The sequence below is a fragment of the Bos taurus genome, chromosome 14 (assembly GCF_002263795.3).
Source record: "Bos taurus isolate L1 Dominette 01449 registration number 42190680 breed Hereford chromosome 14, ARS-UCD2.0, whole genome shotgun sequence".
In the NCBI taxonomy this organism is placed as follows: Eukaryota; Metazoa; Chordata; class Mammalia; order Artiodactyla; family Bovidae; genus Bos; species Bos taurus.
Window position 1 is genome coordinate 61,086,759 of NC_037341.1, and position 22,491 is coordinate 61,109,249.

Consider the following 22,491-nt stretch of genomic DNA (forward strand, 5'->3'; position numbering starts at 1 on the left):
ACATCATCTTCTGGCCAGGGGGGCCTGCTGACAATTTACGACCCTCTCCTTGTGACAGCGGTCAGTCAATCAGGACACTTATTTCTCCAGGGCTGATTATTCTCAAAACAGACGCCACTCAAATAAAGTTACATTCCTACAGGGTGAGGGTGTAGTGGGTTTTAGTTAAGGAAAGAATTTACTTAGCCTAAGGTCTAACGTGATTAATATCAAAGGTTAATTCTATATATTCATTAATGTGTGTAAGGGCAGGGGATGTGGAGACTTAGCAACAAACATTGGCTCAACCAATGAAAAACCCTTCACCAACACAATTTCTAATCAGCCCATTATACTTATACTAATAGTTTTCTAACTTCTCTAAAGAACCTGTTTTTAGAGGGTTTAAAGCATCTTGTGCCTCTCACGGTTGGGAGGCTGTGAGCAATCACATGTGGCTGGACGAGCCTGTCAGGCAGGCTAGAGAACCTTCAGAGGAGTTTGTAGGTTAAAACACTCTTATCACGCCCAGGAATTATTATTAACTGGAGCTCTAGGTTAACTCCTTCTCCGAAAGAGGTGGTGGGGGACAGCCCCCCGTAAAGTCAGAGGTGTAGGTAAGAGCACAAAGTAGTAAAGTAGGCAGGTTCTGGTTATGGGGGTAGACACTCGGGGATTTCCAGGGAGACTCCTGAGGCTCGATCCCGCCTTTGCGTATGTCGAGCCTCCTTCCTCATGACCTTTGCCATGGGCGGAGTACCTCACTCTGGCCCCCAACAGTGATGGAATTCCAGTTGAGCTCTTTCAAATCCTGAAAGATGATGCTGTGAAAGTGCTGCACTCAATATGCCAGCAAATTTGGAAAACTCAGCAGTGGCCACAGGACTGGAAAAGGTCCATTTTCATTCCAATCCCAAAGAAAGGCAATGCCAAAGAATGCTCAAACTACCGCACAATTGCACTCATCTCACACGCTAGTAAAGTAATGCTCAAAATTCTCCAAGCCAGGCTTCAGCAATATGTGAACCGTGAACTTCCTGATGCTCAAGCTGGCTTTAGAAAAGGCAAAGGAACCAGAGATCAAATTGCCAACATCCGCTGGATCATGGACAAAGCAAGAGAGTTCCAGAAAAACATCTATTTCTGCTTTATTGACTATGCCAAAGCCTTTGACTGTGTGGATCACAATAAACTGTGGAAAATTCTGAAAGAGATGGGAATACCAGACCACCTGATCTGCCTTTTGAGAAATCTATATGCGGGTCAGGAAGCAACAGTTAGAACTGGACATAGAACAACAGACTGGTTCCAAATTGGAAAAGGAGTACGTCAAGGCTGTATATTGTCACCCTGCTTATTTAACTTCTATGCAGAGTACATCATGAGAAACGCTGGACTGGAAGAAACACAAGCTGGAATCAAGATTGCCAGGAGAAATATCAATAACCTCAGATATGCAGATGACACCACCCTTATGGCAGAAAGTGAAGAGGAACTCAAAAGCCTCTTGATGAAAGTGAAAGTGGAGAGTGAAAAAGTTGGCTTAAAGCTCAACATTCAGAAAACGAAGATCAAGGCATGTGGTCCCATCACTTCATGGGAAATAGATGGGGAAACAGTGGAAACAGTGTCAGACTTTATCTTTTTGGGCTCCAAAATCACTGTAGATGGTGACTGCAGCCATGAAAGTAAAAGACGCTTACTCCTTGGAAGGAAAATTATGACCAACCTAGATAGCATATTCAAAAGCAGAGACATTACTTTGCCAACAAAGGTTCGTCTAGTCAAGGCTATGGTTTTTCCTGTGGTCATGTATGGACGTGAGAGTTGGACTGTGAAGAAAGCTGAGTGCCGAGGAATTGATGCTTTTGAACTGTGGTGTTGGAGAAGACTCTTGAGAGTCCCTTGGACCACAAGGAGATCCAACCAGTCCATTCTGAAGGAGATTAGCCCTGGGATTTCTTTGGAAGGAATGATGCTGAAGCTGAAACTCCAGTACTTTGGCCACCTCATGTGAAGAGTTGACTCATTGGAAAAGACTCTGATGCTGGGAGGGATTGGGGGCAGGAGGAGAAGGGGACGACAGAGGATGAGATGTCCGGATGGTATCACTGACTCAATGGACGTGAGTCTGGGTGAACTCTGGGAGTTGGTGATGGACAAGGAGGCCTGGCGTGCTGCGATTCATGGGGTTGCAAAGAGTCGGACACGACTGAGCGACTGAACTGAACTGAGACCCTATCCCAAGTACACTCACATTAGGGGTTAGGGCTTCAATATATGAACTAGAGGAAGGATGCAGTTCTGTCCTTAAAGAGTCCCTTGTCCTTCTTCATAAGCTCATTTCCTACCATCCTTTCCCTCTAAGAGCTGTGTGCTTCAGCTGTACTATGTCCCCAGGATTCTCCCCCACAGCGCCAGGTGCTGTGATGCTTCATATATTTGTATGAGCTGTCTACTTGTCTAGAGAGAAATTTTCTTTCCATTTCCCAAAGAGAAGTTTCTAATCATCTTCAGGACTCTCCCCTTTATCTGCTCCCTCGCTTTCCCTGTCACCCTCCTGCCTCTCTCCAGGTGCTCCTATATACAGTGGTGAGCATGTTTCTTCCTTATTCCCATAGCTCTTCATAGGTGTACCACAGTGCTTATGACTTTGTCATGAGACTGTTTGTCCATTTTGCCTTGAGAATTTTATCTTCCTCAGAGTCAGAGTTGTGTCATACTTAGGCTTATATTCCTTCTTTGCCTGGCAATGATAAGGAATCAATATTGTTTTCTTAAATGTTTTTTTTTTACAAAAAATTATCTGTGAATAAATGAATATTTTTCAAAATTAAAGATTTGATCCTAAATATATGATAAAGTAGATAAGGTTACAGTATTAATGAAGTATAGGGTACAGAATGATGTTGCCTATTATTGAGATACTTCATACTCTATTTCTAGGATTAAATGACTTCTCAAAACAAAGGAATCATTGGTTCATATATGAATCAATGATTTTGTGTGATTTCTTTTTGTTTTGTTTTTTTTAATCTCAAAAGAAAAATTGTGTTGTGAGCTTATTGAAAGGAAAACTTACTTAGAAGGCATTTAATACAGGAAAATGAGAGCCATGAAATCCAAGGGAACCACCAGAAAGATTATAAAGTACACAGCAAAACATTTCTTGAGAACCAGTTACTCAGCTACATCCCTTTAAACTTATCTTTTATAAAACTCACAACAACCTGTGAGGTAGGGAATATTTATTCCCACTTTTTTATAAAAGAGGATGCTAAAGTTCAGTCGCTCAGTCATGTCCGACTCTGAGACCCCATGAATCGCAGCACGCCAGGCCTCCCTGTCCATCACCAACTCCCAGAGTTCACCCAGACTCACGTCCATCGAGTCAGTGATGCCATCCGGCCATCTCATCCTCTGTCGTCCCCTTCTCCTCCTGCCCCCAATCCCTCCCAGCATCAGAGTCTTTTCCAATGAGTCAACTCTTCACATGAGGTGGCCAAAGTACTGGAGTTTCAGCTTCAGCATCATTTCTTCCAAAGAAATCCCAGGGCTGATCTCCTTCAGAATGGACTGGTTGGATCTCCTTGCAGTCCAAGGGACTCTCAAGAGTCTTCTCCAACACCACAGTTCAAAAGCATCAATTCTTCGGCACTCAGCTTTCTCACAGTCCAACTCTCACATCCATACATAACCACAGGAAAAACCATAGCCTTGACTAGACGAACCTTTGTTGGCAAAGTAATGTCTCTGCTTTTGAATATGCTATCTAGGTTGGTCATAATTTTCCTTCCAAGGAGTAAGCATCTTTTACTTTCATGGCTGCAGTCACCATCTACAGTGATTTTGGAGCCCAAAAAGATAAAGTCTGACACTGTTTCCACTGTTTCCCCATCTATTTCCCATGAAGTGATGGAACCGGATGCCATGATCTTCGTTTTCTGAATGTTGAGCTTTAAGCCAACTTTTTCACTCTCCACTTTCACTTTCATCAAGAGGCTTTTGAGTTCCTCTTCACTTTCTGCCATAAGGGTGGTGTCATCTGCATATCTGAGGTTATTGATATTTCTCCCGGCAATCTTGATTCCAGCTTGTGTGTCTTCTAGTCCAGCGTTTCTCATGATGTACTCTGCATATAAGTTAAATAAGCAGGGTGACAATATACAGCCTTGACATACTCCTTTTCCTATTTGGAACCAGTCTATTGTTCTATGTCCAGTTCTAACTGTTGCTTCCTGACCTGCATACAGATTTCTCAAAAGGCAGATCAGGTGGTCTGGTATTCCCATCTCTTTCAGAATTTTCCACAGTTTATTGTGATCCACACAGTCAAAGGCTTTGGCATAGTCAATAAAGCAGAAATAGATGTTTTTCTGAAACTCTCTTGCTTTGTCCATGATCCAGCGGATGTTGGCAATTTGATCTCTGGTTCCTTTGCCTTTTCTAAAGCCAGCTTGAGCATCAGGAAGTTCACGGTTCACATATTACTGAAGCTTGGCTTGGAGAATTTTGAGCATTACTTTACTAGCGTGTGAGATGAGTGCAATTGTGCAGTAGTTTGAGCATTCTTTGGCATTGCCTTTCTTTGGGATTGGAATGAAAACGGACCTTTTCCAGTTCTGTGGCCTAAGAATGCTAAAGCTTTAGCTGAGGATTCTAAAGCTCAGGAAGAAAACACCAGGTAGCTAATGAGGGAAGTTAAATATCAAAACCTGGGTCTTCTAATGAAAGGCTGTTGTTGAATCACGCGAATACACCAGGATTCTTGGCCCCCGGAGGAGAAGAATTCAATCCGGGGCCAGAGACGAGGCTTGATCGCTCAGAGCTTTTGTTTAATAAAGTTTTATTGAAGTATAAAGGAGATAGAGAAAGCTTCTGACATAGGCATCAGAAGGGGGCAGAAAGAGTACACCCCTGCTAGTCTTACCTGGATGTTATATAGTCACTAGCAGTCTGTTAATGAAAGAAAGGAATGTCTTAAAATTCAGAATGGCACCAGGCCCCTCACCCATTATAAGATGCATTTTGGGATAATCTTGGCACCAAATGGTTTATCCTGGGCCATAAAATGATTAACTTGAATCTTGAAGAAGGGCAGACCACCATACAAATAGTTTCATTTACATAGATTAGGGGAACAATGTCCATACTGGTTTGTCAAGTAGGTTCTGGGCCAAGAGGCGGAACCGACTTGGAGACAGAGTTTGGGATAAAGGCATAGTACATTAGCATAGCTTAAGACAAACATTTCCATAAGAAAAAGGTATTGGTTATCTCTAGGCTCGGGAATAGCTAACTTCAGGCGAAGCTGGGTGTCATTATGGCAACACAATATTTTAAGAGAAACCTCCATTTAAATTTGTATAGAGAAGGAAAAAATATTGCTAGTTTGTTTCCTCCTGCCGCTTAAGAGAGATAAAAATGTCTGACACTTGCAGGCTATTTCCTCTATTTGGAGACCCCTGGCCTTCCTGCCTGTTACCCTCTCACTAACAAAGCCTAGTGTACTTTATCTCACTTCATGGTGTAACATTGTTAGGTTAATGATGAAAGAAACTGGCTTTCCCCCTTCGCCTGGCATTGGTATATAGTGTCTCTTTGCCAGGGTGCAGTATGCACAAAAGTAGTGGCAAGGGCACACTGAATTAGGCATGCCTGGATATGACTAGTGGACTGTAATTTGTATAAATTTTCGGGGGGGACAGTTTTCAGTGTGAAATTTGTAACCTTAAATTTATACCCTTTAACCCCTTCTAATTCCCCTTCTAAGTATATAAGGATTTGTGCAAATTGTTGACAAGAATATTCTTTAGAGACCTTTCGATAATAGCAAAGAGAAAAAAACAGTTCACATGTCAGCCAGAGGGCTGTTTGTACGAATGATGGGATATCTGTGAGAGGCAGCACCATCATATCGTTGTTCAGATCTTAGTTTTGAAAGGCTTTAGAAATCTTTTTTGGGGGGAACGGGGGGATCTTTTGGAAATCCTATTTTACCATATATTTATTTTATAAAAACATAATCAGTATTGTAAATCTGGAATTCTCTTTCATTCCATTTCCCTGTAGGAAACAGAAGACACATTCAAAATAGGATAGCTGTTGGAGCATTGTTGTTCAGTGGCTATGTTATATCTGACTCTTTGCGACCCCATGGACTGCAGCACTGCAGGCTTCCCTGTCCTTCACTGTTTCCGGAAGTTTGCTCAAGTTCATGTCCATTGAGTCAGTGATCCTATAACTATCCCATCTTTTGCAACCCTCTTCTCCTTTTTCTTTCAATCTTTCCCAACATCAGGGTCTTTTCCAGTGAACCTGCTATTCACATCAGGTGGCCAAAGTGTCGGAGTCCTTCGGATGAATATTCAAAGTTGATTTCCTTTAGGATTGACTGGTTGATCTCCTTGCAGTCCAAGGGACTCTCAAGAGTCTTCTCCAACATTACAATTCAAATGCATCAATTCTTCAGTGTTCAGCTTTCTTTATGGTCCAACTCTCACATCCATACATGACTGCTGGGAAAACCATAGGTTTGATTATATGGACCTTTGTTGGACAAGTGCTGTCTCTACTTTTTAATATGCTGTCTAGGTTTGTCACAGCTTTCCTTCCAAGAAGCAAGCATCTTCCAATTTCATGGCTATAGTCACCATCCACAGTGACTTTGGAGCCCTAGAAAAGAAAATCTGTCACTGCTTCTACCTTTTCCTCTTCTATTTGCCTTGAAGTGATGGGACCAGATGCCATAATCTTACTTTTTTGAATGTTGAGTTTTAAGCCAGCCTTTCACTCTCCTCTTTCACTCTCATCAAGAGGTTCTTTAGTTCCTCTTCGTTTTCTGCCATTAGAGTGGTATCATCTGTATGTCTAAGGTTGTTGATATTTCTCCCAGCAATCTTGATTCCAGCTTGTGCTTCATCCAGCCCATCATTACACATGATGTACTCTGCATATAAGTTAAATAAATATACAGCCTTGTTGACTGTATATATATTGACTGTGACAATATACAGCCTTGTTGTACTCATTTCCCAGTTTTGAACCAGTCAGTTGTTCTATGTAAGGTTCTAATTGTTGCTTCTTGACCCAAATACAGGTTTCTCAGGAGACAGGTAAGGTGGTCTGGTATTCCTATCTCTCGATAAATTTTCCAGTTTGTTGTGATCCACACAGTCAAAGGCTTTAGCGTAGTCAGTGAAGCAGAAATTGATATTTTTCTGAAATTCCTTTGCTTTCTTTATGACCCAGTGAATGTTGGCAGTTTGATCTTTGATTCCTCTGCCTTTTCTAAATCCAGCTGTACATCTGGAAGTTCTTGATACACATACTGCTAAAGCCTAGCTTGAAGAATTTTGAGCATAACCTTACTAACATGGGAAATGAGTGCAATTGCCCAGTAGTTTGAAAATTCTTCAGCATTGCCCTTCTTTAGGATTGGAATGAAAACTGAGCTTTTCCAGTCCTGTGGCTACTGCTGAGTTTCCACATTTGCTGGCATACTGAGTGCAGCAAAAAGATGTAAGTGCAGCAAAGATGTAAGCAGGTTAGTAGCACAAGGCTGTATGTTCTCACCCTGTTTATTTAACTTATATGGAAAGAACATCATGCAAAATGCCAGACTGGATGAATCACAAGCTGGAATCAAGACTGCAGGGAGAAATATCAATAACCTCAGATATGCAGACACCACCACCCTAACGGCAGAAAACAAAAAGGAATGACAGAGGCTCTTGATGAAGGTGAAAGAGGAAAGTGAAGAGGCTGGCTTAACACTCAGCGTTCAAAAAACTAAAATCATGGCATCTGGTCCCATCATTTCATGGCAAAATCACTGTGGATAGTGTCTGCAACCATGAAATTAAAAGATTCTGCTTGGAAGAAAAACTATGAGAAACCTAGACAGTGTATTACAAAGCAGAGACATCACTTGGCTGACAAAGGTCTGTATAGTCAAACCTATGGTCTTTCCAGTAGACATGTACAAATGTGAAATTTGAACCATAAAGAAGAGAGCATCAAAGAATTGATGCCTTCAGATTGTGGTGCTGGAGAAGACTCTTGAGAGTCCCTTGGACTGCAAGGAGATCAAACAAGTCAATCCTAAAGGAATCAACCCTGAATATTCATTGGGAGGACTGATGCTGAAGTTCCAATACTTTGGCCACCTGGTGGGAAGAGCTGACTCACTGGAAAAGACCCTGATGCTGAAAAAGATTGAAGGCAAAAGGAGAAGAGGGTGGCAGAGGATGAGATGGTTGGATTGTATCACCAACTCAATGAACATAAATTTGAGCAAACTCCAGGAGATAGTGGAGGACAGGGAAACCTTGCAACCATGGGATCGCAAAGAGAATGACTTAAGGCACTGAACAAAAACAATGCATTTTATAGGAAAACCGCAAGGAATAATGCAGTATTTTGGGACTAGAAACAGTTTGGGCTGTTGTCACTTGAAGGGCCCCAGGACAGGGAGAGTCATTGAGAGAGGGCCACCTTGAGAGGAACTGTGACCTTCAGTAGAAGAATGCAGCCTACCAAAGGCAACCTCTGCAAGAATAAATATTAATATCTGCATCTGCTCTCTTCTGTCCCTTTCATCTGCCTGGGCTCACCACCAACCCAACTCAACTAGAAGCTAGAGGCAACATCAGACTTCTAGGGCAGAACATGGTAGAGAAGAGTGGACTCTGGTTCTGGAAAGGAAATGGAAGACATTTAGGCTATATCAATTGAGCACATATATTTTGAGAGCCTACAATGCACAAAGCACTATGATTGGAGTGTCCATATTGCTATGAAAAAGTAGTCTCTGCTCTCAGAGAGCAATGAGAAGCCAGGATAATTGAACAAAACAAACAATCCCACAAATTATTGCAACAAAGAGTGTTTTATTATGGTAGGGAATGTATGGTATGCCATGGGAAACCACATCTAGAGGGAATGAAGGGATCCCCAAAGGAAGCGATTGTTAAACTGAGACCTGAAAGAGGAATCAAAGTTACCTGTGTGAAGGAATAGGTAGGAAGAGAGTTTTTGTAGCAGACCATCAATAGCCTGTGCCAAAGTTTTAAGGTCAGAGGCTGTGTACGTACTGAAAACTGTTGAACATTCTAGCAATTTTCATCAAATATTTTTGAAGTGTAGGTTTCAGTGAGCCAAGTACTATGCAGTAAGTTCCCTAAGGCAGCTTTGTTGAACAGAGAGAGAGAATGAAGAGGAGACTGGGGCTTGTGGCAGAAGAGTAATGGAGGGTCTTATGTAATGTGTTAACGAATAATGTTATTTCTTGTTTGGGGTGTAGAATAGTTTTAAATATAATAAGTGACTTATTGAAATGCACGTTTCTAGAAAGCTTTCTCAACCTGCAGTGCAACTAGTGGGACGAGGCAGCAAAACTGAGATAAGAAAGCTAATTTAATTTCTGTTGCTAGTGATGGTGTTCTAAATGGGCAACAGCAGTGTGGACTGAGACACATGGACGGGTCCAGGAAAGACTTGGGGTGTAGAATCAACAGGGTGTCTTAATTGGTAAGAGGTTGTGAAAGGAGGAGTCTCAAGGCTTCTGTCTTGAGCATCTGTATAGATGATGTGTTAGTTGCTAAGCCGGGTCCAACTCTTGAGACCCCATGGACTGTAGCCTGCCAAGCTCCTCTGTCCATGGATTCTCCAGGCAAGAATACTGGAGTGGAGAATACCATTCTCTTCTCCAAGGGATCTTCCCGACTCAGGGATCAAACCAGGGTCTCCTGCATTGCAGGCAGATTCTTTACTGTTTGAGCTACCAGAGAATCCCTGTTTATTGACCAACACAGAGTAGTGAATAAGAGCATCTTCAAAAGGGGTGGAGAAAACTAGTTCAGTTGTGGATTTGTTCAAGCTGCAGTGTTTGTTAGTTGCATCATTTATGTAGATTTGAAGATCAACAAAAGGGTCTGGTCTAGAGGTAGAGGACTGGCATTTATATCCACAGACAAAAGAAAGGGAGGAAATATAGTACAATAAGGGCAGTCATCTTGGAGTGGTGGCATTGTGCGTGGTTTTTATTTTCTTTATGCCTTCCTGTTGGAGAAGAAAATGGCAACCCGCTCCAGTATTCTTGCCTGGAAAATTCCATGGACAGAGAAGCCTGGCAGGCTACAGTCTATGGGGTCGCGAAGAGTTGACCACGACCTAGTGACTGAGCACGTGCCTTCCTATATTTTTTAAATGTTCTGCAGCATACATGTTTTGCTTTTTTAAACACCATTTTTAATGATTGTATGCTGAAAGTGAAAGTGAAGTTACTCAGTCGTGTCTGACTCTTTGCAACCCCATGGACTGTAGCCCATCCGGCCCCTCTGTTCATAGAATTCTCCAGGCAAGGATACTGGAGTGGATTGCCATTTCCTTCTCCAGGGGATCTTCCCAACCCAGTTATTGAACCTAGATCGCCCACATTGCAGGCAGATGCTTTACCATCTGAGCCACCAGGGAAGCTTTTCCTTCTCGAGGGGAATCTTCCCAACCCAGGGATCAAACCCAGGTCTCCCACATTGCAGGCAGATTCCTTACCAGCTGAGCCACAAGGGAGGCCCAAGAATACTGGAGTGGGTAGCCTGTCCCTTCTCCAGTGGTTCTTCCCAACCCAGGAATCGAACCAGGGTCTCCTGCATTGCAGGCGGATTCTTTACCAACTGAGCTATCAGGGAAGCCCAATTGTATGCTAGTTTAATATTTATTACATGAAGAAGGTTTTAAAAAGTACTTCTATTGGAGATGTGAAGCATCTGAAAATGTTCTTGGGTGAAGGGTAACAGAAATAAAAGTTAAAAAGTTTTCCCTAGACCTGCTTCGTTTTATTTTATTACAAAAGGTACGTCATCATTGTTTACTTTACATCGTCGAATTTGTATTGTTGAATTGTCGTTATCATTCTTCCCATGTAACTACTCATAACCAGTCTCATTCTCTGCAGATAGCTACTATTAACCACATGCAGTGTTTCACTCTATTCCTTTTATAGCTGTCAATCTTTCTGAATACTTAGAGTAGTCCACAATATAAATATATCATAATTTATCTAAACGTTTCCCTGTTTTTGGATGTTGAAATTACTTTCACTTTTGCCATCACAGAAGATGCTTCAGTGAACCTCCTTGGATGTGTATCTTTGTAAATTTGGGGCCATATTTAAATAGGATATATTTGTAATGGAACTTCTAAGTCAAAGAATAATTGCATTTGAATTTTTATTCAGTCAGTTCAGTTTAGTTGCTCAGTAGTGTCTGACTCTTTGCGACCTCATGAACCACAAAATGCCAGGCCTCCCTGTCCATCACCAACTCCCGCAGTTTACCCAAACCCACGTCCATTGAGTCAGTGATGCCATCCAACCATCTCATCCTGTCGTCCCCTTCTCCTTCTGCCCTCAATCTTTCCCAGCATCATGGTCTTTTCAAATTAGTCAGCTCTTTGCATCAGGTGGCCAAAGTATTGGAGTTTCAGCTTCAGCATCAGTCCTTCCAATGAACACCCAGGACTGATCTCCTTTAGGATGGACTGGTTGGATCTCATTGCAGTCCAAGGAACTCAAGAGTCTTCTCCAACACCACAGTTCAAAAGCATCAATTCTTCTGCGCTCAGCTTCTTTATAGTCCAACTCTCACATCCATACATGACTACTGGAAAAACCATAACCTTAAAGTAATGTCTTTGCTTTTTAATATGCTATCTAGGTTGGTCATAACTTTCCTTCCAAGGAGTAAGCATCTTATTAGATAGTGTACAACTTCTCTCCAAAAGGCCATGGAAATTTCCCTATAACAAATCATAAAGCTCTTTTAATTCTGAAGGTAAGAAAAGAGAAAAATCTACCTTGTCTAATTTGTATTTTATTGGTGAGGTTGAAAACTCAGTGCTTTTTTATTGAATACAATATTATATATTACAGGTGTACAATATAGTAATTCACAGTTTTTAGAGGTTATACTCCATTTATAAAATATTTGCTTAATTTCTCATGTTGTATGTGTGATATCCTTTTTTAATTTTTTTTATTTTATATTGAATATAGTTCACTTACAACATTGTGTTAGTTTCAGGTGTACAGTAAAGTGATTCAGTTACATACGTATGCATGTATCTATTCTTTTTCTATATAGGTTATTAAAGAGTATTGAGTAGAGTTCCCTGTGCTCCACCCTTAGGTCCTTGTTGATTATTTTATATACAGTAGTATGTGTATGTTAATCCTAGCCTTCTAATTTACCCCTTACCCTCACCTTTCCCCTTTGGTAACCACAAGTTTGTTTTCTAAGTCTGAGTCTATTTCTGTTTTGTAAATAAGTTGGTTTGTATCATTTTTCTAGATTCCACATGTGAGCAATATCATATGATGTTTGTCTTTGACTTCAGTTAGTATGATAGGTCCCTCCATATTGCTGCAAGTGGCATCATTTCGTTCTTTTGTATTATTCCATTGTGTGTGTGTATATCTGTGTGTGTGTGTGCTCGGTTGCACAGTCATGTCTGACTCTTTGCGTGTATATATATATCATTATCTTTATCCATTCATCTGTCGTTGGACATTTAAGTTGCTTCTGTGTCTTGGCTCTTGTAAACCATGCTGCAATGAACATTGAGGTGCATTTATCTTTTTGAATGAGAGTTTTCTCCAGATACTTGCCAAGGAATGGGATTACCGGATCCAAAAGCTTTCAAGTATAATTAAGTCCTCTTTGTTTATTTTTGTTTTTATTTTTATTACTGTAGGAGGTGGATCCAAAAAGATTTTGCTGCAATTTATGTCAAAGAGTGTTCTGCCTATGTTTCCCTCTTAAAGAGTTTTATGGTATCCATTCTTAAATTTAGGTCTTTAATCCATTTTCATTTTCTTTCATGCATGGTGTTAGCAAATGTTCTAATTCCATTCTTTTACACATAGCTATCCAGTTTTCCCAGCACACTTATGAGGGGACTGTCTTCTCCATTGTACATTCTTGCCTCCTTTGTCACAAATTAACTGGCTATAAGTGGGTGGATTTATTTCTGGCCTGTCCATTCTATTCCATTTGACCGTGTGTAATTTTCTGTGAATCAGCAGTTTATGTAATTTGCCCATAAAAGTTTAGGGACTGTTTGTCATTTTCTTATTTGTGAATCCTTTTTTGTAAATTAGATATATTACATCTGTATTACTCTTTTCAATCTCTTCTTGGTTTGTGGAATCTTTCATAAAACAGAAGTTACTTAAAATAAGTGTTATCTTTTAAACTTGCAAAACATTCTTATGGAATTCTTATTTAAAAAACATAGAATGTGTATTGTATCACTTAGTTTTTGTTTTACCCTATCATGTTTTATTAATTTAGAACTTTTGAGAGAAAAGAATGGATGAGATTTTCTACTTTCTCTTCTGTTGATGTGTGTGTTGGTAGGGATGGTGGCAAGAGAATTTCCAGAAACATTTATTCCATTCTCTATATTTTCTTTCTTTATCACTGCTCATATTTTTATCCAAGTTTTTATTGAGAGCATACTAAGCACTTAAAACTTGGATAAATATATGAATGTATTAGTTTTAAAATGTCAAATCCTGGAAAATAATTTTATCAACAAAAAATGATTTTCTTTTGAATTTACCTCCTTTATATGACTGGTTGTGTGACATATGTTTATAATTCAGAGCTAGAACTTTGCTTCCACCTAACTCTGTGTATCCTTTACTGCAGTGAGTGACGGATTGGAATTGAGACCAAAATATAAAGGAATTTTGCATTGCTTGACCACCATTTGGAAACTTGATGGACTACGGGGACTTTACCAAGGAGTAACCCCAAATGTGTGGGGTGCAGGTTTATCCTGGGGACTCTACTTTTTTTTGTGAGTAGCTCTGGGAGATTTTACAGTTGTAAATAAAAAGGAATTTTTGTTTTTAATTATTTTTTAAAAAATCAGTTGGTGAAGCAAAATGATCATTTAAGCAGTTTCTCTGACTTCAAGTGTTAGGAAGCATAGAATGCCTTATTAGTCTCATTTTCTGTAAGCTTCAATCATTTATCAGAGGCATTTGGTTTGGGAAAAAGTTCTTAATAGGAAGAAGGTAAAAGGATGAGATGGACACTCTTGCAGAAACCATTTCTGTGAGATGAATCAGGAAGGTGGCTTCCCAAAATACATGTGATTCATACTGAAGTTGAAAGAGCAGAAGTGGACAGATCTTGCAGCCCTCATCAGAACATGTATCACAGGACAGCACTTTGGGAAAAAAAGTCAAAACCAGTGCATGACTGAAAGAGTCTTGAGGCATGTTTCTTCTTATCTCCTGTTTGACCTGCTCCTTCATCTTCAAAGCTCGTTCATTTCCTCACTCCTTTACTGGCATCATGATTTGTTTTACCCGCCAGTGGATGCTTACTGAAGAAGCCACAGGCAGTGCCTGTGGCAGCCACATTCAAGTTAGGAGTGTTCAAGGGTGAGGAAACAAAGCGTTATAACCCTGAGGTGGAGGAGCGTGTGCTGCCCTGAGCTTGCCTCTGATGCTTGAAACTGAATCCATGAATGGGGAGGCTTTTGTTTAATACATGGCATTTTAGGGAAACATCAGTTCAGTTCAGTTCAGTCACTCAGTTGTGTCCAACTCTTTGTGACCCCGTGAACTGCAGCATGCCAGGCCTCCCTGTCCATCACCAACTCCTGGAGATCACTCAAACTCATGTCCATTTAGTCAGTGATGCCATCCAACCATCTTATCCTCTGTCATCCCCTTCTCCTCTCACTTTCAATCTTTCCCAGCATCAGGGTCTTTTCAAATGAGTCAACTCTTCGTTTCAGGTGGCCAAAGCATTAGAGTTTCAGCTTCAACATCAGTCCTTCCAATGAGCATTCAGGACTGATTTCCTTTAGGATGGACTGGTTGGATCTCCTTGCAGTCCAAGGGACTCTCAGGAGACTTCTCCAGCACCACAGTTCAAAAGCATCAATTCTTTGGTGCTCAGCTTTCTCACAGCCATACATGATCACTGGAAAAACCATAGCCTTGACTAGACGGACCTTTGTTGGCAAAGTAATGTCTCTGGTTTTTAACATGCTGTCTAGGTTGGTCATAACTTTTCTTCCAAAGAGCAAGTGTATTTTTGTCTCATGGCTGCAGTCACCATCTGCGGTGATTTTGGAGCCCCAGAAAATAAAGTTAGCCACTGTTTCCACTGTTTCTCCTGGTATATTTGCCTTTTCCTCTTTTGTGTCCTGTAGTTTACCTTATCTCTTATAATCTTATGGCAGTATCCAAACCAACCTTAAAATGTTTTGTAAGTGAACGCAAAATAAAAACCAGCCTTAATATTGTTTAAATATTTTTCTTATTTTCAGTTGTAAGGAATGCTTAGATGGGTGAAACCCTATGTATAAAATTTATTGTGTTAATAACTTTAGAGTTGTGTGGATTCTTTAAAGTTTGTAAGGGCAAGCCATGTAAGGTTTAATGTGTTGAAATCATCATATAATAAAACAATATACTTGTTTTATGATGAAATGGATTGGTCAAGTTTGGAAAGATTTATTTAGTTGAAGTCGTCTTCCTGGAAGAAGATAGAAATTGGAGTTAGAGAAAAAAGGAGATTGATAACTCCCTTAACTCATAAGTATTTTGTGGCTGTTTTCTGCCAAGTAAAGCAGAAATGTCAGTGTTTCATTCAAGTGTGGCTAAACTAACCAGGTCTTCCCATCCACTTCCCATCACTTTACTCATGCTCCTGCCTGTTTCCCCATACCGGTTTCTCCATACTTGGCTGCACCTGTTTCTCCATACCTGGCTCAGTGCTGCCTCCTCCACAGAGCCTTCTCTGATGAGTAGTAATTTCTGAATCTCTCATGATATCATCTGTGTTTTCTTTTGTTATGATTAACAGTTGAGTGTGTGGTGAAAATATTTTACATATGTATCGCCAGCCTTCCATATTTGGGGGGAGAGATGGTGTTGTCTTCCAGTAAACCCATTATTTGAGAAAGGTCTAATTTTGTAGTTGGATTATGCATTGACTTCTACTTTTTGGATATTGTTAAATTACCCACAGTTGAAAATGGTATTTCCTGCTTTGTGACTCCCATTCAAATATTTATCCAGGTGTTTTTGTTTTATTCTTCCAGTTACAATGCCATCAAGTCATATAAGACAGAAGGCAGAGCTGAACGGTTAGAGGCAACAGAATATCTCATCTCAGCTGCTGAAGCTGGTAAGGCGGTGTGTGAAATATAAAACATCAGCTTCCAACTTGGTGTTCACTTTTGTTCTTTATTTGCCTTTTTCCCTGTGAACATCTGAGTTTAAATATGCTCCTCTAACTATGCTAATCAGTTATCACATGAAATTTCTTAGAAGGCAAGTATACTCATGGATTACCCTGAGTAGATTTCAAGAATTTTACTTAGCACAAAGGATATAACATTTAGAGTGCTTATGACTCTGATTTAAGATGATTTGATTGAGTGTTCTTCAATTAAAGTATGATTTCAATCTTCAAATTAAACAATTTAGTAGCCTTGTTTAATTGCCTCATGTATGTATAATATTCAGACTTACGGGGGTGCTCAGGGGTTGTACCTACACCTGTAAGATGTGGTCCCTTAGGCACAGGGTTAATGAATGGGACTTATGAGTCCTGCTTTGACACCTTGATATCTTGGTGGTTTGGGGGTTGGTGGGGGGAGTAGGAACATCATGTCACGCCACGCAGTCTGTGAGCACTTAGTTCCCCCACCAGGTGTAAAAGCGCTGAGTCCTAATCACTGGACCACCAGGAAATTTCCCCACCCTGGTTTCTTAATGTTTACTGAATGTTTACTAAAATTTTTAAATTTTAGATTTATTTTTTAATTGAAGGGTAATTGCTCTACAGAATTTTGTTGGTTTCTGCCAAACCTCAACTTGAATCAGCCATAGGTATACATAGGTCCCCTCCCTCTTGAACCTCCCTTCCTTGTTTACTGATTGATTTTTTATGGCAAGAATTATCTTGCTCATTTTTGAATACCTAACTGCTGTCAGAGACCTAAGTCACATAGGACTCAATATTTGTTGAATAAAGAACTACTTAGGAAATGCAGCAAATGAGAAACTAAACCAGATTATTTATTTATTTATAAACTTGTCACTTTCTGTAAAGAATGTAAATATTACTTTTGTCTTTATGTAGTTGGGTTTGAGGAAGATTGTGGTGCAGTTGAGGTGGGTATATGTGTACACATGCACAGATGGCTGAGATGCTGGTTTCCTGGTCCTTTTCCCCAGGCTTCAGTCCCTCTGGCTTGTACTGTGTCCTCCTCTTAAGCGTCTGTATCTCTTCATCAGCGTCTGCTTCCCAGGACCTCCATCCATTCTCCACACCTGGTTTAGGAGCCAGGACATCTTTGTTGTCCTCACACCTCTCAAAGGGAGTGTTTTACATTTTATCTCCTTTTAAATTTACTTCTAACTACATGGAGGACTTTTTAAGACCACCAAAAACTATGTCTATCCATTTGTTAACCCTAGGTCTGTGCCTCAGAAACCACATCTTACACTTGTAGGCACCACCCCCAAGCACCCCCCATTCTTTATATAAACAGACTGTTCTTAATTTGGATTGTCAGAAGTGAGAAAGTATCTGTATGCTGAGTAATAATAGTATTTAAATCTGATTTCAGGAGCCATGACCCTCTGCATCACCAACCCACTATGGGTAACAAAAACTCGCCTTATGTTACAGTACGATAGTGTTGTTAATGCTTCACAGCGGCAATATAAAGGAATGTTTGATACGCTTGTGAAAATATATAAGTATGAAGGTGTGCGTGGATTGTATAAGGTAATAAATTATCATCAACATATTTCTAAATAGCTGACAATTGTAATTTCCCTTGGCTCTGTTGTCTGAGTTCTGAATGACCTGTCAGTAAGTTCAGTCACTCAGTCGCGTCCGACTCTTTGCGACCCCATGAATCGGAGCACGCCAGGCCTCCCTGTCCATCACCAACTTCCGGAGTTTACCCAAACTCATGTCCATCAAGTCGGTGATGCATCCAGCCATCTCATCCTCTGTTATCCCCTTCTCCTCCTCCCCCAATCCCTCCCAGCATCAGGGTCTTTTCCAGTGAGTCAGCTCTTCACATCAGGTGGCCAAAGTATTGGAGTTTCAGCTTTAGCATCAGTCCTTTCAATGAACACTCAGGACTGATCTCCTTTAGGATGGACTGGTTGGATCTCCTTGCAGTCCAAGGGACTCTCAAGAGTCTTCTCCAACACCACAGTTCAAAAGCATCAATTCTTCGGCGCTCAGCTTTCTTCACAGTCCAACTCTCACATCCATACATGACCAATGGAAAAACCAAAGCCTTGACTAGATGGACCTTTGTTGGCAAAGTAATGTCTCTGCTTTTGAATATGCTATCTAGGTTGGTCATAATGACCTGTAATCAGTCCTGAGAAGAAGCCAAATTTGGGCAAAGAACAATTTATGAAAACTGAAGTCTGCATTGAAATTGTACTTTAAACCATTGTCCTCATTACCAAAAGTAGTATCATGACACTGGTGGGTGAGAAGCACTGTCTAAAACTTTGAATAACCATTTCTCTAAGTCACACGTTGAGGTCACCTGTTCCTTACTCCCCTCCCCGTAAGCTGTGGTCCTTTGGAAACTTGGTTAGTTTAGCCTTTTTTTCTTTATCTTTTTTAGGGGTTTATTCCTGGGTTGTTTGGAACATCACATGGTGCCCTTCAGTTTATGGCATATGAATTATTGAAGTTGAAATACAACCAACATATCAATAGATTACCAGAAGCACAATTGGTAAGATGAATTTGAAAAAAAAAAAAATTGGTATTTACTTTTATGGGCATTTAATAGATGGAAATTTTATCATGCTTAGTAGTATTGCTATGATAATGAGTACCAACTCGGCCACTAATTTAATTTATAGCTAAATACTTTATAGGCTAATGACACATAAATGTTAAAAATAGAGCAGATAAATGTTAAAAACAGAGTTTGTGTTAAGAGAGGAAACCAGTTTTCACTTATGGATCCACTTCAGTGTTTTCCCATTTTATTTTTAAAGAAATTCCATCTAAAAAAAAAAATGTCTTATATTGTCATTTTAGAGCACAGTAGAATATATATCGGTTGCAGCACTATCCAAAATATTTGCTGTGGCAGCAACATACCCTTACCAGGTTATAAGAGCTCGTCTGCAAGATCAGCACATGTTTTACAATGGTGTATTGGATGTTATGACAAAGACATGGAGGTAAGAGCACGTGTATGTTAGAATGGCTCTTAGGAGGTACCTTATAAATCTTAAACTATCCAACTGACGTTAGTTTTATAGCAAAGACCATGTCTGTGGTGAAGACATGGCTGATGGCTCCTTCCTGAACATATCCCATTTACTACGTGAGACTTGACTTCATTTGTAAAATTTGAATTTCTGTGTTAACAGAGTTGTTTATAAAAATCAAATAAGATATGTGAAAGTGCTTTGACAAATTAAATTTTAGGTGTTGTAAACTATTTGGATGGCATTGAGCATAGGGAGTCATAAAAAAACCTAATTTAATATAATTAAGAAGGCTCCACATCTCTACTGGTATCAGGACTTTTGCAAGTAACTTGTTTCTGTATGTGGAAGAGATGCTTGGTCTTCAGTATGGGAATCCTTAAACTGTTATAGGTAGACATCCCCATGTTTCTTTTTAATTCTAAAAGGTCAGAACAGAATATTCAGCATTTCAATTCAGTTCACTTCAGTAAATCTGTATTGAGAACCTAAGTGAAAAGTTTCAAGGCCGTATTCCAACCATAGGCATGAAGGAAATAAAGTTTTATTTTTGTGTGTGCTGTTTTTAGTATTGTCTAGATACCCCACATCCAAGGTAAGAGAAACCCAAGTAAGATGGTAGGTGTTGCAAGAGGGCATCAGAGGGCAGACATACTGAAACCATAATCACAGAAAACTAGTCAATCTAATCACACTAGGACCACAGCCTTGTCTAACTCAATGAAATTAAGCCATGCCCTGTGGGGCCACCCAAGACAGGCGGGCATGGTGGAGAGGTCTGACAGAATGTGGTCTACTGGAGAAGGGAATGGCAAACCACTTCAGTATTCTTGCCTTGAGAACCCCATGAACAGTATGAAAAGGCAAAATGATAGGATACTGAAAGAGGAGCTCCCCAGGTTGGTAGGTGCCCAATATGCTACTGGAGATTGGTGGAGAAATAACTCCAGAAAGAATGAAGGGATGGAGCCAAAGCTGGGAGGAATTGGGGGCAGGAGGAAAAGGGGGCAACAGAGGATGAGGTGGCTGGATGGCATCACCAACTCGATGGACGTGAGTTCGAGTGAACTCCGGGAGTTGGTGATGGACAGGGAGGCCTGGCATGCTACGATTCATAGGGTCGCAAGGAGTCAGACACGACTGAGCAACTGAACTGAACTGAGCATTTATTTATGAAATGTTTAATGCTTGTGTTAGATCAGTTAATACTCCTATATGTTCATATACTTAAAGGCATCTGGAAGATGGTTATGATTAAAGCGCTTTTTAGTTCATCTTGAGGTGTCCCTGCCCTCTCTTCCTCATTCCCACAAAAGGCATATAAGCCCTACGAATGGTTCATAAACTGTTACTTCAGGACATTGAAAACATGAACTCAAATCCCAGAGGTTTGAATGCTGGCTCTGCGCCCTGTCTGCTAAACTTCTGTGTCTTCAGACTAGTTCTGTAGGAAATTAAGTGTGTATGTGTGTGTGGATATATATTTTTTTTTTTTTTTTTTTCTTTTTCCCTCTCTCTCTAAAGGAAAGAAGGCATCAGTGGATTTTACAAAGGGATTGCCCCCAATTTGATTCGAGTGACTCCAGCCTGCTGTATTACCTTTGTGGTATATGAAAATGTCTCACATTTTTTACTTGGCCTTAGAAAAGACGACATAAACTAAGAGAAGATAATTACATCTGCCCAAGGCAGCAACATGCTCCTTTGTATTTGAGACATAAAACTCAGAAGATTACTGCACAGCAACATGGCTCATAATCAAACTTGGTGTATAATCATTAGAAGTCACAGAACAGCTCAGTCTTCACTATGTTTTTCTGCTTTTGCCTTCCCCATGGGTATGGGACTTGGCTACCTCTCCCTGAAATGGCTGCCAGCAACATAACAGTAAAATTGACACCAAGTGGAGAATTTCGCAAATTTTCTCCGTTTCATTGTCCAAGTAGAAGCTGATTTGCAGCATTTGCTGGATGGATTTGAAGAATGCACTGCTTTTTCTGAACTCATTTGCCTGGATTGGCTTTAAAAATCAACCTCTGTGCAATAGCAAGAAAATGGCCTCTTAAAAGATGTCATTGATATTTGAAGAGTAAATTAAACGTTAAAGATTTACTGTGAAAGATATTCCCCAAATCCTGACCATTTTTGAATTGGGAAAGTTTGGTAGGGGGAAAATAAATCCTCCATAAATGTGCTTTAGTTTTAATTCAGCTGGAATGCATTTGAAGTTTGAAAAATTCAAGAAGTTATATACTTCTTTTACTTTGAGAAATATCTGACTTGTGTTGTCATTCCATCACTACTTTTTTCCCAGAGGCTGGTTTCATAATTTAAAATGTAATTCTGGATCCCACTATTATTTTTTGGCATAGATACTTACTGTCTTTTTATTTATAAAATCAGAACAAAATCGGGCAATATCAGCCGTTATTTAGCCTTCCTGACCATAAATCAGTAGCTAATAGATAAACTTATATAGATACTAGATGATTGGGGGTATATTTGTTGACAAACTGAAAATGAAAAGTTTTAACTTTCACTTCAGATTTCAGATGTGTGGTTTCAGATCCCAAATAATTGATCAATCTACATTGGTTGCTCAAAGTCAGGTTTAATACAGATTACTCTAAAGGCCATTCTTGATTTTGAGTTATTGTAATTGTCTATAAATATAAAGGCCTCTGCCCCAAAAGGATGCCAGAATGATCCAAATGTCAACAAATATACCCTCAATCATCTAGTATCTATATAAGGGGACCTATTAGCTACTCCAGTAAGTAATTTTTATTTACATATGAATGCTTTTTTGCACTACCATCTATTTGTTGTAAATAAAATATTGTGGTTTTCAAAGCCATATTTAAATGGTTCTTGGAAAAGAGGTCTATTTTTTATATTTTAAAAATGGCTTTGTTTTAAAAATAAAGATGAAATGATCAGTACTTAGTTGTATTTACTTTGTTATATGCAGAGAAATGCATTATAAATGTGATGTATTTTCCTACTTTTGAATTAAACTATAATTCATATAAAATCCTGATAGTAGTCCCTGTATGGAAAGACAAGTTGGGTTGGCATTTGGGATTTTAGAGGTAGTGTCATTTGAATGCCTCCTGTGTACCCCTAAATTAATAAGGCATAATTCCTGTTCTCTAAGGGCATACAGACTTGCAGGATGAATCAGCATTAAACAACTACAGTTCTAGATTAAGAACATG

At 39.8% G+C, this 22,491-nt stretch overlaps 1 protein-coding gene across 1 annotated transcript in view; it reads left to right on the plus strand.

Annotated features, from left to right (window-relative positions):
• Window positions 1-22,215, plus strand: part of SLC25A32 (solute carrier family 25 member 32) — a 33,955-nt gene extending 11,740 nt beyond the window's left edge. Inside the window, exons 2-7 of the mRNA XM_003586903.6 lie at window positions 13,692-13,842; window positions 16,108-16,193; window positions 17,644-17,804; window positions 18,673-18,786; window positions 19,098-19,243; window positions 20,798-22,215. Coding sequence (XP_003586951.1) covers window positions 13,692-13,842; window positions 16,108-16,193; window positions 17,644-17,804; window positions 18,673-18,786; window positions 19,098-19,243; window positions 20,798-20,936 — 797 coding nt within the window. The 3' untranslated portion in view covers window positions 20,937-22,215. The remainder of the gene's footprint in view (window positions 1-13,691; window positions 13,843-16,107; window positions 16,194-17,643; window positions 17,805-18,672; window positions 18,787-19,097; window positions 19,244-20,797) is intronic.
• Window positions 22,216-22,491: the final 276 nt, after the last annotated feature.